The sequence below is a fragment of the Pagrus major genome, chromosome 19, assembly GCF_040436345.1.
Source record: "Pagrus major chromosome 19, Pma_NU_1.0".
Lineage (NCBI taxonomy): Eukaryota > Metazoa > Chordata > Actinopteri > Spariformes > Sparidae > Pagrus > Pagrus major.
In genome coordinates this window covers 9,031,553-9,048,747 of record NC_133233.1, presented here as the reverse complement: position 1 = coordinate 9,048,747, position 17,195 = coordinate 9,031,553, and the positions used below count along the sequence as shown (strand labels likewise).

Here is a 17,195-nt window from a genome sequence, read left to right as displayed (position 1 = left end):
AATCTGGCCAATCACAGTATTACAGCACTGCTCTCAAGCTTCCTGTGGAGCGGGCTCATGATCGGACAGTTGTCAGCGCTCGTCTGCTGAACATAAAGGTGCAGGGGGAAAAGTGGTTCGGCAAACATTTTCTCAACAACTGCTGCTGAGGTGCCCTTGAGCAAGGTATCTAACTCTCAAGAACTCAAGTGGAGCAGTTCAATGTAGAGGAAGACTTGTTACATTCTCTATGAAATATACAGAGGAAGAAGCCTTGTTTCATTTTCAAACCGTTAGGGTAGAACAACTGTGGAGTGAGATCAAAGCTTATTGTTACGCTGCTTATTCACTTTATCTTGGCTATAGCCCAGAAACCTTTTGTAAACAAATGAATGAAAATTATTTTTAAACATTCTTAAACCTTTACCAGGTTTTCTGGTCATCAACACAAAAGAGAAACTGCCAGCTCTTTGATGCCTCTGGTGTTTTCTCTACACCATCAGCTTTCACTCACACCTCATTCGCCCTTCTGTTTGGCTGCGAGCGAGAAGCAAAACACACAAATGCTTCTCCTTTGGTTATCTTTTTTACAGATGGTCTTTGTTAGACACCTGTGGAAATTGTCAGAAAAGAAACTGGAGTGGTTGTTTGATGGACTATTTTCCAGCTGAATTGATCGCGCTGGGTGTTAGACACTCAACAGTAGCTCTCTCACACCTCTCTGGCAGCTGAAATGAACCATTTTTTAGTGTACCATGCATGAGGATCGGCACCACTGGCCACAGCAACAAAACACCACTATGGTAATTTTCAACAAAAGGCCCACAGTTCGCACAGGGAAGGAGGGTCAGGTTCTTAACATGTCACAATTATCCTTCAAAGGGGTGTTGTTCAAAGGAAGCCACTGTTGTTTGAGCGCCAAATTGCTACCTGGCGTTTTCAAAGTTCCCCGCTGTCCCCACTGTTCCTACACTGAACTCATGACGGTGGAAAGGAATTAGCAGCGCTTGGCTAGACAGTACGGCCAATTGACAATGACAGCCTTGAGATATATGACATGCTTGCTATCCATTCGCTTTCTTCTCCTGCTCCCCTCATCTTTCTCCTCTTTATCTTGTCTCCCGCCTGCTTTCCATTTTCTTGTCATTCACCATCCCTCTTCTTTCAATTTTTGTTCCACTAGTGTCTATTATCTTTTTTTTTTTTTTTTTGCTCTTTGTTTTTCTGTCTCTTCACCAAAGTTAAGTTACACTTCACACAGCCCTCTGAATATAACAATGACATTGTAGTTGGCCGCAACAACAGTTTGCCAACTTTTGGTGGGAAGATGAGTCATCAGCTCAAAATACTCAGAGCTTTGTGCCCATGTTTGTACCCTGTCTTTTTCACTTTTTTAAAAAAAAGGGTATTAGCACGTTATTAGTGCCAGAGCCATGACAAATATGTAACTCATGTAAAACAAAATCAAAAAGACATCTCTTTCTTTTTTTCATACCCACAGCCTGAGGAAAACGACATGGTGTTAACCCCTGATGGTACACAAGAGTTCATGACCTTTGAGATCCCACTGAATGACTCGGGCTCAGCAGGCCTGGGAGTGAGCGTCAAGGGCAATCGGTCCAAGGAAAACCACACCGACTTGGGCATCTTTGTGAAATCCATTATCAATGGCGGTGCTGCTAGCAAGGCAAGTAACTACTCCCACCCACTTATGCTCTGACCATTATCTCAACCAAGAACCTTCAGGCATGTACAACGGTGTATGTGGACCACTATACAGCATGGAATCACAGTCCTTGGCATTACAATTTTGAAGTGGTCACTTGATGTTAATGCTGTTCAAGTGGCATGACATCCAAGTTGTGATTTTTTTTCCTTTGGACAATAATGTTCCTATTTATTTATTTTTTTCCCTTGAACTTTTTAATTTAAGTGTTCATAAATACTGGTGGTTTGGGTCAGACTGAGAGTGTAACAATGTCATTAAAATGTGTTCCAGAGAAGAGGAAAACAAGATTATGATCATGCCCTAGTATTTAATGGGATTTTCTTGGAGAGAGGCTACATGTGATTTTTAAAATCCTGCCTCAAGAGCAGCTGCAGAACGTTCATGTTGTTCCTACTCAAATCTAATGATGACGGTAACCATAAAACCTTGATGTAAGTATTTTCAAAGTCGTATTTAACCTTTTGCTGATGGGGTTTGTCTGCAGGATGGGCGTCTACGTGTCAATGACCAACTCATTGCAGTAAATGGGGAGTCGTTGCATGGGATGACCAACCAGGATGCCATGGAGACACTGCGTGAATCCATGTCTGTAGAGGGCAACAAGCGAGGGATGATTCAGCTAATTGTGGCCCGGCTGGTGTCCAAAAACAGTGAGGTAGGCTAACTGTCAGGGAGGAGTCACACGGATGTACTAGGGACTGATCACAAGGAGCAGGATTGAAATGGTCTGCCTTTGTTTATTTCTTTAATCAGATATTGTTATTAGTATTCTAATCATGAGCTGACAGAACTCCAAGATGGACTGTGCATTTCACTCCCCCCATGTTTACACACATAGCATACAACACAAAATGTATACACAGACAAAAGAAACGCACATGCATGTACTAATTCAAATCCTGTCTGTGGTCAAGTGGAAGACATGTTGAATGAAGAAGAGGGATAGCTGCATTTTAAGTGCACTGAATGATAAATGAGAGTGGCTTTCCTCTACCTTGCCGCTGGCCCTAATCTATCCCATATAGGGTTTTGTTGCTTTGAGATAGCTAAAGGAGGACATTTATGAAGCGACCACACCACCATGCAAATCTTCAAACAGTCCCATTTCCTGTGTGAGATGGGTGATACCGTCTCACCCCCCCTTCCTGGACTGTATGATATTCTTTGCCGACGGTGGGCCTTGATATGATATCTAAGAAGCACTTCACTGACTTGTGATTGACAGGCCTGCGGAATAGCGCTGTAGGACAGGCAGATAAAAGAATATGTATTGCCGTCAGGTGGATATTTGTCATTAGACGACAGTCAAGAATATTGAAAGTGAGGGGATTTTTGCCTTCATGAAATACCCTTTGTGTTTCTGAGCTAATCCCAGCCTACCTCTCCCCCAGATAAACGCTGTTAAACTGTTCGTTCACATACTGAAGTAAAAACCAAGATGAATGCAAACATGATTTAGCAAGTTGTGAAATGCTAAGCACAGTGTGACTGTGTTTCAGGATTGTGGATGTGTGTGTGTGTGTGAATACAAACACATCAATAATCCTAAATACGCACACGTCCACACACTCACACACATTCACTGAGCCTGCAGCCAGAGGTTGTAGATCAGGTTTGATTAGTGTTGCTCTGACTCTAATTGGAGCCTGTGTCCCGTGGCTGTGTGTCAGTTTGGAGTACCACGCTGAGCCCCAGTCCCTCGCTCTGCCCTTCACCCTCCCTGCTGGCCTCTTCCTCTCAGCGCTTTGTCCCTCTCTCCTCTCACCCCACATCATCGGCCTGACGCCCTGTGCACTTCTTTTTCTTCTTGTTTTAATGTCAATTTTCAACACCCATTTTCCCCCCAACTTGTGGCACAACATAGTTTAACAGGTAGAACATTTGATAAATACAGCCAGGGACTGGAGTTGAACTCGCGCAGGTGACATATATTTCCATACCTCACTGTTTTCCAATTAGGGGCAGTTTTTCATTGGGGTCCTGCAATACTGTATACATCTGCTTGGTTGCTTAGGGCACAAAACAGCAACTAATTTAATTTAGCAAATACTACAAAATCCTGCTTAAAACCCAATAGATAAATAATATAACTATTTGTCTCTAACAAAAAGCAGCAGGCTTAACAGGAAGTGTACAAAACGTTCCACTTAACCACTTCACAATGCACGAAAAAAAAAAATGAACAAACAATATGTTCACTCAGTTAAGCCCTCTGTGTATGTAGTAGTAAAATTGGTGCTACATGACAGAGAAGAAGGGCAGTGTTATTCACATTCGCAAACAACCAGAATGCACTGCGGCGCACCAGACCAATAAACACTCCTGCTGATGGGTGACATATTGCAAGTTGTGCGTGCTTGGTTTTGACTCGTCATCTGTTTTGAAACAGGAAACAGTTTGGCGGCTGGCTGCTAACAAACGATATCATATTACCACTAAACAGTGAACTAAAATATATTTTTGAAAACATTTTAGATGGGAAATGGGCAGTGTAGTAACTGAATCTTCATAGTTTATCAGCACTGCCCAGTTTTGACAGTTTGGTGAGATGCCCCTCACTTGATCCAAGAGAGAGGGAGAGAATGCAGGGCGCCTTTGTAATAGAACTTAAATGTGTGTTTGGTCTACACCCATTCTCTTTTCCTCGAGCCTTCATCCCTCCTCTATCCCCATCCCCACCCCTCTCTGCTCTACAGGAGAGGACACATGTCCCTTTGGGGAAAGCCCGGCCCCAAGGTTCAGTGAGTTCTATCACTTCGGTCCAGTCACTCTCCTGTCCTCTTTAATCCCTCACCAGCAGGCAGACAGGTAGACAGACTGACACTGAGCAGACAGTTAAGGTCACAGACAAGCACAGTCTGACACAGCTAAAATCCTTTTTTTAAAAATATTATTTAACTATCACTCTGTCATTGAAAGGATGACAGATGATGTTTATTACATTTTTGATCCATTTAGAGCACAATTTAGAGAGACATTTTGACAAGTTTTATATATAATTTGACATTTATTTCAACATCAGTTGCTATAAGACATCTTGCAGAGAAAGGTATAAAGAGTGTGTGACACAAAAGGAGAAGGAAATGTAACAGTGCATTTTAGATTCCATCCATTAAACTCCCATTACAGGCAATCATGTACTGCTGAAGATGTAGTGTTTTCAGGAAGCTTAGTGGTTTAAAAAGGTGCCATAAAATCACTAGAGGGATTTTTATTATACAGTGTAAAGAGAAGATACAATTCTAAATGAGGAATTTAAGGTCAGTTGCAAACCTCAAATAAGAAAAGCCGAAGTTAAATGTCGACGAAGGCCCCCAGCAGTTACAACCACCTCCCCCTTCTCCCCTGCTCTGCTGTGTTGGCCAGGCAGTTATGTGGGGAGCCAGCACCAGTTTGCCACTGTCACCCAGCCGAATGGGAGTGAGCACTGGAGGCCACCATTGAAATGAATCAGATCCATCACTGTCTGCAGGGGAGAGGAGCCGAGCAGCACAGCCTAATGCATCGGCGGGGGGGTGGGTGCAGCGTATCCAGGCCACCTTACTCCATGAAAACTGCATTGATTTCATCATTGCTTGGTCCTGTCGGCCAAAGTACCATCAACTTTGTCAGAGGAGAGCAGTGCAATGTTTTTAGTCGTTTAAGCTGCTTGGTTGGGTAGGTGTTTGCAAAACCAAAAACATTTACGATCCATTTTTTTCGATGCCATGTAACTTGAAATGTTCTAACAGCATAATATTCTGTAACATGAATTATTCACCTTAATGAAAATGTGAAGTGCACTGTGTGACATCATTGTGTGACCACTTACTAGCCTATTCACAGGCATGCGCACACAAATGTATAATCCCCACAAAAACACACCCACACACATTTCCACATTTTGCCCAAGGTCTGCCAGAGGCCCATTGGGGTTAGATCCATCCAGGCAGATCCTCTCAGTGGCAAAGACAAGTGTTTCAATAGGCTGGTTCATACTACTGAGGGCCAATGATTAAGCCCATGTCTGATGTGGAGTACCTGGTCTATTTATGCTGCCATTAAAGTAGTGCCGATGAGTGGCCTCTGCCTTGGGTTAAAATGAGAAATTTTGCCGACCTCGGAATAAAGAAAAAAAAAACTTCAGCATGATTAAGGATGTATTCAAGTCTAACAAAGCAGCCACACAGCATGGGGACTATTTTTAATGGAGCACAAGCCCGGAAGGTCCCCATGAACCTGATTATAAAATCTGAAGAGTGTGGACCCTTACTGCTCTTATCTAAGCTTAAATCAAATCAGTTTTATTTATATAGCCCAAAATCACAATCACATTGCCTCAGTTGGCGTTACAATCTGTACAGTGAACGACATCCTCTGTCCTTAGACCCTGGATTCAAGTGAAGAAAAACTTGCCATATTGGACAGCAGTAGCTGAAAGAATATATTAATCAATGCATGTTTCCATCCACCCGTAACTATAAAATCCGAGTTTGGTTGTTGAGATACAGGTTGGTCGCCATGAGACTTTTACAGAAGATTACGCAACAAGATAACACAATTAAATCAGCGGCAGGCACAAAAAAAAGGTGAAAAACAATTTAGAAAACACTTTGGAAATATGGTACTTCAGTTTGTTTCATGTATTAATTTGAGGAACGTTTCAGTTAAGTCACATGCTTCATACGTCATAATTTATTCACCGAGTCTGTTTCAATCGCAATTCAGCAAGGGTAAAATCTTTTTTTTGGCAACAAATTTCAAGAATTTTTTACACTCTTTTTTTTATGTGCAGCTTGAAATTGCTCATAGAAACTGACTGATGGAGCCCCACCTAGTGGGTTGAAGAAGCAGTAAGACAAAAGCAACAAGATCTAAGTCAGAGGAGCAGATGAAGCTTTTTTAAATTTGTTTTGACCAGTCCTATTACCAATACCTTATATTGTATTTGATATGCAATCAAGTAGAAGACAAAGGTAGGCAGAAAAAGTTTATAATGTAATATTCTTAGTAAACACACAAACACAGAAACCCATGCACACACATTCTATGCCCACGAACGCTGTTCCAGAATAATACATTCTTCCTCTGTTCTGGTTCCACAGATAGCCCTTGTTTGAAAAAGTACCAGTGTGCCCCAGATAGTCAATGATATGATTGGTCACTGCCAATTTGTTTCAAGCATTGTAATTGCATTGCTGCTTCAGAGACTTCATAATTTCCCCTTCTATATTTGAGTTCTATTAATATATCATCACATGTGTTAGGCAATTACATTTATTTTCATTTCAATTTCATTTTTTTTCTTTGGCCCACACTTCTGGAATGTGCTCCATCTATGTTATTCGCATTAGCGAAGAGATAGGCCCTTAAGTCACAAAGTCATGTGATTGAATTAAATGATGATCTGTTACAGTAGTGTGGCTGTTGAAAGTCAGTGTTAGATTTGTTCAGGGGTGGGTAGAGTAGCCAAAAATGTACTGTTACTTTTCATAAACACTCAAGTAGAGGTAAAAGTCATTATCAAAATAACCACTTGAGTATGAGTACTAATTAAAAAACTCACTTGAGTAGTGAGTAACTTAAAAAAAAAAAAGAAGAAGAAGAAGAAGAAAAACACTGGGACACTTATGTATTATTTGTTATTGAGCTAACTAGAATAATTTCAACCACAGATGGTCTTCATCAAGTAAAGAAGTAAACAGACACCTGTATTTATTTGTGCCACAATAACAAATCATCATCTCCTGATTAGATAATTGGCCACATTAACCTCAGGGCAATATTCCCAGTCAGTGTCTCTCAGTATGATCACAAAATATTAGATTATGATACATTATTATAAATACAGTTTATTGTATAATAGTCAAAAAGTAAATATAAAGATTGTCCACATTACACATTTCCAGTACACATGTCTCAATTGCCATCATGATGAGGTGTGAGCCCCCCATATCCAGGTCAGTCCAATCACATGAAGACAAAAAGACTACAGAAGTGAATTAGGAGATAATGCTGTGCAGATGTTTGATCATGGTATATTAAATGCAGGTGTATTTGTCTTTACTTAGACCTGAACAAGACCACCTGTAGTTAAAACATTGTATCACTCATGTCCATATTTGTGTGCAAAATTTAGGCTATATTTGTCTGTTTTTCATCAGATTACACCAATAAGCATGACTAGTTAACTGCATGGTACTAGGCGCCCACACACCATTAGCTTGAATATTTACATTAGGACAGAAAGCAGGAACAGTTGCATTAGTTTTTAAGCATGATAACTGTGTGTATACTGTATATTATCAAACTTATTACCACAACAGGCACACTTACAGCTCTCTGTCAGCGATGGGTTCTCTGATTTTCTACCAACTTAGGGTCGAACGATGTCGCTTTTTCATGGCCTATACCAATGCCAAATATTAGAAATCAAGGAGACTGAAAATTGACATTTGGGACCGATATTCATTTGCAGACAAAATGCTACTTTATACATCCTCTCCACTACATTTCTTTGATCATTTTAGTTACTAGTTTCTTTGCACATTCAGATTATTCAGTGTTTATAGTTGTTTCAGTGTTTTATATTAACTGTGACGTGTTACCAATCATATATTGTTGTCGGCAGGACATTGTGTGAGAGGATGCTGCATCAGAGCCAAAGCAGCACATCTTTAAATTAGTTTATGTTATTGGCAATCCAACAGATAAATCACGGATGCCGATAATTGGAAAAATGCTGAATATCAGCCCGGATATTTGGCCAGGCCGGTAATCAGTCTACCTCTACTACTGACGTCATACAACTGTAGCCCACTGTGCTGCGCGCTGTTAATTCATCCATAAATATTAGCCAGTTAACTCAACCTTACTACTGCACCCTGGATTTGTTTTTAACTGTGTGCCCTCCACTACTGCTAGCTTCTTAAAAATGTACATGCATTTATTTAATTAACCAACATTAATACCTCAGTGCTTTCGTACTGAGGTATGAGTACGAAAGATGAGTACGAAGAGTACGAAAGATGACTAATGATCATCATCATTTTCACAATTTGAAAACATAATCCATAATGTGTATTTTCTTTGGAAGTATGGCATTTGTTTTCAAACATAGAAATCTCAATGATACAGTTTTATTCCATTAGATGGAAGAACCTGCAGCAATAGCAATTTTTAACTGGCTTGAGTAGTAAAGTAATTTCCTTGTAAATGGGAAATGCTGAGCGAAGTGTAGCACAAATGTAAAAATCTTTCAGAAGCTGAGATGAGGCGTGCTGGATAGACTGCAGAACAAAAGGATGATCACTTTACTGTGTCTCGCAGTGACATATAGCCCTCATTAACGAGCACTTTATTTGAATGTGATCTTGAGATTTGTAGCTGCCCTACTTTCTGCTGTGGCTAAAACTTACAAACTGGACATATGATTATGATATCATTACAATGAGGATTGTTAAAACTAAGATAGTAACAAATGTGTAGAGATTGAGGGTTATATTATGCCTATAAAAATACGATGAATTTTATGTCTGAGCTAAACCCCCCTCATCCTGTTTATGAACTTTCGCTCAGTGGTGGATGTTTGTTTCTGTCTGTTGCAACAGCTACAGCAGTTCGTGACATTACTAAGATATTTATCACACTAGAATCTAAAAGCAGACAGACTGATGATAACTAAACTTGTGGCTGGGTTTCATTGCTCTGATTTAAAATTCATCACAGGATGTGCGCACACGCCTCTCTGTGCATTCGTGATGTTATTTATGACGGAGATCTCCTGCAGACATCAACTATTTTTGACAGACTGGTTGTCGTGTGTTTTTTTTTTTTTTTTTTTTTGTCGTCCTTCTTGAAAGCGCTACAGCTTCTTGCCGATGAAGCGCTGAATTTATAACAAGTAACAAAAACATACTTCACCCAAGATGCTTCACCCCAAAACCTTTCTCTTCTTCTCATGTCTGTTTGCTTTGCTCATTCGACACGTCTACAGATTGAGTTGAATTTCATATTATTAGTTTTGCATTGTGGTGCTCCACCATAGAGTTCTCATGGTAACTCATGAGACAGAGCCTCTGCCCAAGGATGGCAGTGCTATCATTTGCTTTGAATATTTGCAACTTTCACTTCATACATAAGCTTTTATGTAAAGCATTCCCCATCTTTTGACCACTTGAAAGATTTTCCAGTCCTGCAAACCGCAATTATGTAAATACCATGTGGTAAGAGAAACCACCGCAAAGTGGCCAAGTGCATTTAGTCAGCTGAGAAAACGTGTTTCTGGTTTCCTGTTTTCTCATTTCCTTAAACCACTGACACAGTACCACATTCACAGAAATGTCCAGCCTTGTCGGCTGTGCCTCATCAAATGCCGACTAGTGATGCCGATATTTACGACACTGCTGAGGTTTTGATATACATGACAGCTAATTAATGTCAATGCTTGAAATTGAAGGAATGTGACAGTGTGATATATAAGAATGACAGGGCAATATGAAGAGTGAGGTGAGGGGGTCAACCCACATTAAAAGGCTGTCATAATGATATGAGTGAGTATCACATAAGCAGTGGGCAGTTTCACAAGAAGAGGAAGCAAAAATGACCTTTTTCTAAAAACAGTTCATTGTTCTATCTAAGGCCATTTGCTTTGTAATGACGGCCAACAAAGGATCATCATTTACCTAACTTCTATCTTGCAGCTAACCATTAGGGATCATGGTCAGGTAATGGGCAAGCTGGAACACTGATTTATTATTGATGCACAGCAGCATGGGGTACAGGAATAAGATCAAAGCCTGCAGAGACTTTGCTCCCTGTGTTCACAACTAGCATTGTTGCATCATAGAGCTTACAGACAGTAGCTTAGTTAACTCTGTGAAGAGAGTAGATGTAACAGCTTAGTCTGTATATAAAAGAGCAGCAAAGTAGTCTCCTCAGCATGCCAATTGGCCTGTTTGTAATCCAGTCCAAAAGCATTGCTGTTAGTCACTACAAGAACGTTTATGCAAAGAGACAAGGGGGAAGGAAGTGGCTGGCCCTAACAAAAGATGCTCACTTGGATGAGAGAGGACTGATCGATAGAGCCTTGAGAGAGCTATCAATCAGAACCCCAGCCTAGTAAATTATGGTTTTATTAGTATTGAGCTGGCCACTGCTGGGAGAGACCTTAAAACATTGAGACGCTGGCCCACATCAGAAGCCAGTGGAGGGAGGGAAATGTTACACCCCCAATCCCCCACCCCCCCACCCCTAAACTTAATATGGAGTGATGGAAGTCCAATTAGGTCATGACATGTAGGAACGATTGCTCCCCTGTTTTCATAGCAAATAACAGAGATTCATAGAAAGAGCATAGAGCGAGGGCACCGAGCAGTGCACTCTGGGAAATGCAGTTTGCAATAAAGCAGTGACTAAATTGAAGAAAGTAGCTCACAGAGCAGCATAAATGCAATTCCGGGGCTGCTGGGCCCTCATTCCCAGCCGGCTCTCTGAGGAATAACTCATTTAGGAGCGGCAAGGGAAACTCAATAGGACCAATTGAGAAAATAATATATTGAATCTGGTGGTTGAGTGGGCTGCTTGGGCATGGTGGACGATTGCAGAGGTGAAGTGTGTGCTTTAGTGTCTGAAGACCCAAGTGTTGTTACGCAACATACAGGCTTGTATGTGAATACATTTACACACGTTCCTTTCACTTAGCAGCATTGTACATGTGGTGTTCAGTTGTTGGCTGTATATGATACTATTGCACTGTGCTCGAGCTTTAACAGTCAACTCTAGATGAATTGCAACCAGAAATATGGATCCTGAATGAAGAGTGGAAAAGAAGATGGAATACTATTTGTTTGATGTAAGTGACTGTGAGAGAAGGATAGGGTTGGGGAAAAATGGCCACATTTAATGTGTTTTACATTTCTCTTCAGTTAAAGTAAAAGCCTTGTTGAGTGAAAATGTTTAAAATGGCTTTTTCTAAACATTAGCTATGACTGCTTTCTGTTAGCGGAGAAGGAACATGTATAAAGTCACGTCTTTTGGGCTGTCGCAGGAAATCTGAGCCAGGTCCTTCACAAAACTCCACAGTCCAGCAGCATTAAACAACTTACACAAACTGTCCACAGGCTTGTATAGGCAACCGAGAGAGACAGGAAGGTCTCATTTTTCACATCACATTACAATCTGTTCACATACGGCCAGTAAAAAAGTGATTAAGACATGTAATTTAAATTGGCCTCATTACAGACATCTTAGCGTATGTTTTAACATTGCTACATTATTCTCTGTAGCGCACAATCACAAAAGAAGAAAGTGTTCGATATGTAGTATTAGCTTTCAAACTAGCTAAGGTAGTGAACCTGCTAACCAACAGTGAGGTAAATACAACCCAAATATCATTTAGTCATAAGGGAGTTGTTTATTTCCTCTTGTGCAGTTTGTTTTCTGCTGTTTTTAAAATGTGCTACGTGCTGGAAGTGATCCTCATTCCACTAGTGGAGCAAAGTAGTCAACAGCTCCTGAGCTTCTACTTCTATTGGACTTGAAATAAGGCTTCAGCTTGTCATTGTGTTCACAGGTCAGAGTAAATTTGCATGAAGTTGAGCTTTTCTCCTCTTCCTGTAGTGCCGCTGGATGCCTTTTAAATCTCTGTAGCTTAGCTGGTGGCGCCAGGCTGCGGGCTGCATTCACAATCAATAGCAGCCTATCACTGTCCCATGTTTTGAGTTGTGTGTGTAAGCATATGTAATGTCTGCTCATGGTTTGTTTTACTATAGATGGAGTTGATGGTTAACCCTCTTGTCTGGTGTAAGCCTAGATCATCCTAATTTGCCATCTCAAAAGTACATACACAAAGAAAATACAGTTATTGTCTTCAGTTGAAGAAACGACAGTGGTGGAGGAGTTAAACCTGACCAGGAGATATTCACACACACCATGCTGGATCCTGCTTATTTCCCATCTGAAAGAGGTTGTTGTGAAATTGAAGTTTTGCAAAGAACTCTGAAAAGACCTGGGCAACCACTTTGGGAAGCACTGGCATTAGATGAAGCTGTAGGTGGATGTGAGCAGCTAATGAAAGTGTGGTATCAAGCCAGCAGAGAGGTGAGTTGTGCCCAGGGCAGGATGCAGCAGCTTAAGGATTGTAATTACGGCATTATGGTGGAGGTTGACTGGATTAGGGCCATGGCAACAGGCTGAGACCAGGATAGAAGGCCAAAAAATGGCCATGGACTAGACATTATTAGCCTTAGTTGACAGCTCAAGACCAGCCGTGTCAACACACTGCTTCTTCTCATTCACTACTCTCAGGACTCAAGGTCAGGCAGAACACCCTTTTGTCCATGAGTCTGCATTTATACAAACACAAGCCCGATTCACACTGCCCTTTCAGTGCGGGAATCATGCTCCGATACTCCGCCTCGCTGTCTGTGTGAAAGTTACAGATGCTGGTGCAGATGCTTGGTTCAGTGTGAACGAACAAAGGCGGCGTAAAGGCGAGCCTTCGTTGCAGCGATAATGCTCTGTAATGTGTGAGGGAAGCATCAGAGTGTGTGAGTGCATACATGTATTCATGCACATGTGTGTCTGTATTTATGTAGCCCTTTTCACACAGACTCCGCATTATCACCGCAACGCAGGCTCGCCTTTACGCCGCCTTTGTTCGTTCACACTGAACCAAGTTTATAATCCTGACCCACCATGCATCGTGGAAAGTGACAAAGTTACGTTTTTTGCTCTAAATTACATAATTACATAATCGTCATCAGTGAATAGAGGACTCTGTCTGACTCTCACTCGCAGGGAAGGATGCTGTTTTCTGGGGGAAAGTTCACTGTAGTCGGGAGGGCTGACAGTCACAGTGATTTTTTTCAGTTACCAGGGACAGTAACTACAACAACACAATAGTGGAAAGTGATGAAGACATGGTGAATTAAAGTTTTTTTTTGCTCCAAATCACGTCACATAATCACCGCCATTCACCTGCGTTAGCCATCTGGCTCTGATGCCATCCATGTATGGATGCTGTATTTTTTTTCCTCATATAAGCTGCCAAAGACACTGGCGGATCAGAGCTGCAGGGAAACTGTCCCCCCTCTCCGATCTGTTAGTTTCACACCGACGGTGAAGCGGAGTATCGTCGCATGATTCCCGCACTGAAAGGGCAGTGTGAATGGGGCTATAGACAAACAAAAGCATTACCTTGAACACACAAACACACAAGCATGCTTAGTGAGTCCAGCGGGAGCTGAGAAGCAGATGATCTTGACTGGGCTCAGTGTAAGTCACAGTGCTCTGCCCTCTCCCTCAGTCAACAGGATAATCCACTCTGAAAATGACTAGATTAAGACAGATTAAACACATGATGAGGTGATGAGAACCACTGGTAAGAAAGCACAAAAACCCCAACAAAGACACTGAAAATCTGAAAGATACACATCCAGTTTTGGACACATAAGAGCCTTGACCAATGTGCTGCTGCTCTTGTTGAGTTTGAACACTGTGACAAAGATTTTAATTTTTATTATGCCTATGAGCTGATGACGGCTGCAGGTGGCATTATGTTTTTCCGGTTGTCCTTCCATTCATCCCATGCGACATCTCCAGGACACTGAAAGGAATTTCCTCAAATTTGGCACAAACTATCACTTGGTCTCAGGGATGAACTAATTAGAATCGGGTGGTCCAAGGTCAAGGTCACTAATATGTAATAAGATGAACTAATGAATTGATGACAGTTTATATCTAAAAGGTCAAAAGTCAACTTCACTGTGACATCATAATGTTCTGCAAAAACACTTTTCCAGCCATTAGTCAACACCATAACTCAGGAACCGTAAGGGAGATTGTGACAATATTTCACATTCGGGTGAATACTGAATTGGTGACAATAATCTTGCCTGCTCACCTTGAAACTGTGATGATTGATTAGATCTCCTGTGCTTCCAAGCTGAACATCTGTGTGAAACCTCCACATTTTACAATTTGCAGCAACGTCTATATTTGAAGCGCTGCAGTCACTGGTTTGATATCTTATACTGACATTGAGCTTCTGGTGATTGTCATTCCCCCATTTGACAAAGCTCTCTATCAGTCCTCCGTACTCCTCTGTAAAAATAGTCTTTAAATGAAGACAACATAAGATATGTGAACTGCTTGGTGGAGGCTTACAACTGTGAGGCGGTAATTCTAGCTTGTTGATGTTTTTTTTTTTTCTGGTTGGCACATTTCTTTTTGCAATTGTGATGATTGATACTCATGTTAACTCTACAATTTCTTTATTTTATCAACCTGCTGCCTCTGCCATAAAATGCCTCTGTTCCGGTTCATCACAAGATGTTTCTTACAACTACTACTACTACTACTATGTCTACTACTACTACTACTACTACTACTACAAATAATAATAATAATAGTAATAGTAATAATAATATGAGGTGACAGCAGAGGATGCAGATTTTACATAAAAATGACCCAGCTTGTCGTTCAGTAGTCAGTAAACCTTCACAAGTCAGTAAACATGCATAGTGTGCCGAAGCATTAGCATGCAGGGAAGCAAACTTAATTAATACTGGATACACAAAAATTAAATTGCTACCATTTTGCCTCTGTGTCGAGTTGATTCCAAAGTCTATTTGCCATAGAAGCCAATGAATACTTTTAAAATGAGCCCGTTCAGCTCTGAGAGATATATAGAGACAGTGACATCGTTGTCTTTCTGAGATCCATTCCTCTTGACACATTCTATACATACTTTTGATATCATTTGGTTCTCAGCTGCTTGCTCTCTTGTTTCACCGTGTCCACTCATTTCCCTACCTCTTCCCTAAAACCCTCCATCTTACTTCTTCTCAGCTCATGACAACTGACAAGTCTCCACATCTGAACCAGATTAAATTGTGCAGAGAGGGGTTGAGTAAAAGAGAGAGAAGCGAGTAAAATAAATCTTCATTTCAACAATTTGAACCTTATTGAGTCTGAATCATCCGGGGACATGCTTTTTATTATAAGGCTCGCAGTGGCCTTGGCTGTGATTGTAATTGTGTTGACCTAGCCCCCAATTTCACACACACACACACTCTCACACACACACTGCGTCTTCCTCTCCGCACAACCCACTCTTATCAATTCCCTGCGATAAAGTCCTGCACTCTCAACCTCATTAAACCTCTCATTTATATTAAATAGCCGATAAGTCCCTCTGCCCTGGTATGCATCTCCCAGGGCACGCTACTCCCACAAGAAGGCGACTTGGCAATCTCCCTTTTTTCTTGTTATTCCTTCCATTTATTTACCAAATACTCCCCACCACCTCCTCCTCATCTTCTCTCCTCCTCTTCCTCCTGCTCCCCTGTCCTTCTGCTGCAGTTGTTGTCTGATCTTTTACTCTTGGCCGGGAGCCAGCAGAGTGTTGTGAGACATCAATATTAGCCAGGGCCTTCTGGTTTAAAGCATGCTTGAGGTACAGAGTTGAACTGTGCAGACTATCTAGCTGTAAGGGAGCTATCTGTAATAGGTCCTGTACAGGGAGTTCAGTGCATTCCCGCGGCAGCCCACAGGCTGCTATGAAGCATCGTGGGAAATAAGGCCACTCTCTGCACGTGGATGTGAGATTTTTCTCCACTTCCTGACTCTAACTGCGGTAGCTTCATTGTCTAAAAATACCACATTTGAAAGACTATTGGCTGTTGAAGAGTGGACACTATCTGGGCCCAGTGGTCCCAGACCCAAAGCCTAACTGCTAACCGTGTCCCCTGTCAAGACTGACACATGCACTGAGTGTACAGTGGGCTCAATAACCAGCAGTGCGGCATATCGACCACATGGCAAATGTCACTGGTCCATTTACTGGGGATCATTGTTAGAGGCAGCTGTCTATTGGCCTATGAGAAATCCATGGAGCTGTATCCAGCTCTGACTACTACAGGAGCCGTTTCACACTGCTGAGCCAGAAAATACCGATGTAAGCCGAGATCGACGTTGAAGCCCTGGTTCCATGTTTCTGGAGTATTGATGGCGTCACATTAGGGGCCATTTTATGCAGGCCCATTTCTTCATTTGTGGGTAAATTTTTGTTGTTATTATTTTTGCCGTATCTGTGGTTTTTACTTAACAAAAGGATGTCATAATACGCTCACTTAAGATTATTGATTATTTTATGACATGAACAATAAATTATCCAAATGTAATCCAACAAGTAGATCAAAAGTAATGACGTAAATCTTCTATCAGTCTGAATTGGGGTTAGGGCTATTAATGAAGTTATTAATTGTTAATTAACTTAATAATGTCTGTACTTTAACATAATGCCGTAAAATGTTAATGTAACTGGTAGTAGTAGAAGGTAGCAATATCTATTTAGAATAGATTTTCATTTAATGACATTAGAGTAGTCTGTACCAGTATGAGAATTGGTGCATCCATCACTGACACAGCACTGTGGAGATATGCAAAGTTGAGAAACAGAGAAACAGCTGTTTTTTTTGTTTTTTTTTATTCAAACCTTTCAGTT

The 17,195-nt window shown here is 41.2% G+C and overlaps 1 protein-coding gene across 1 annotated transcript in view; it reads left to right on the top strand.

Moving 5' to 3' along the window:
- The window catches only part of LOC141014502 (partitioning defective 3 homolog), a 357,805-nt gene that overhangs the window by 193,626 nt on the left and 146,984 nt on the right, over window positions 1-17,195 (top strand). The window contains exons 13-14 of the mRNA XM_073488320.1: window positions 1,481-1,666; window positions 2,193-2,363. Coding sequence (XP_073344421.1) covers window positions 1,481-1,666; window positions 2,193-2,363 — 357 coding nt within the window. The remainder of the gene's footprint in view (window positions 1-1,480; window positions 1,667-2,192; window positions 2,364-17,195) is intronic.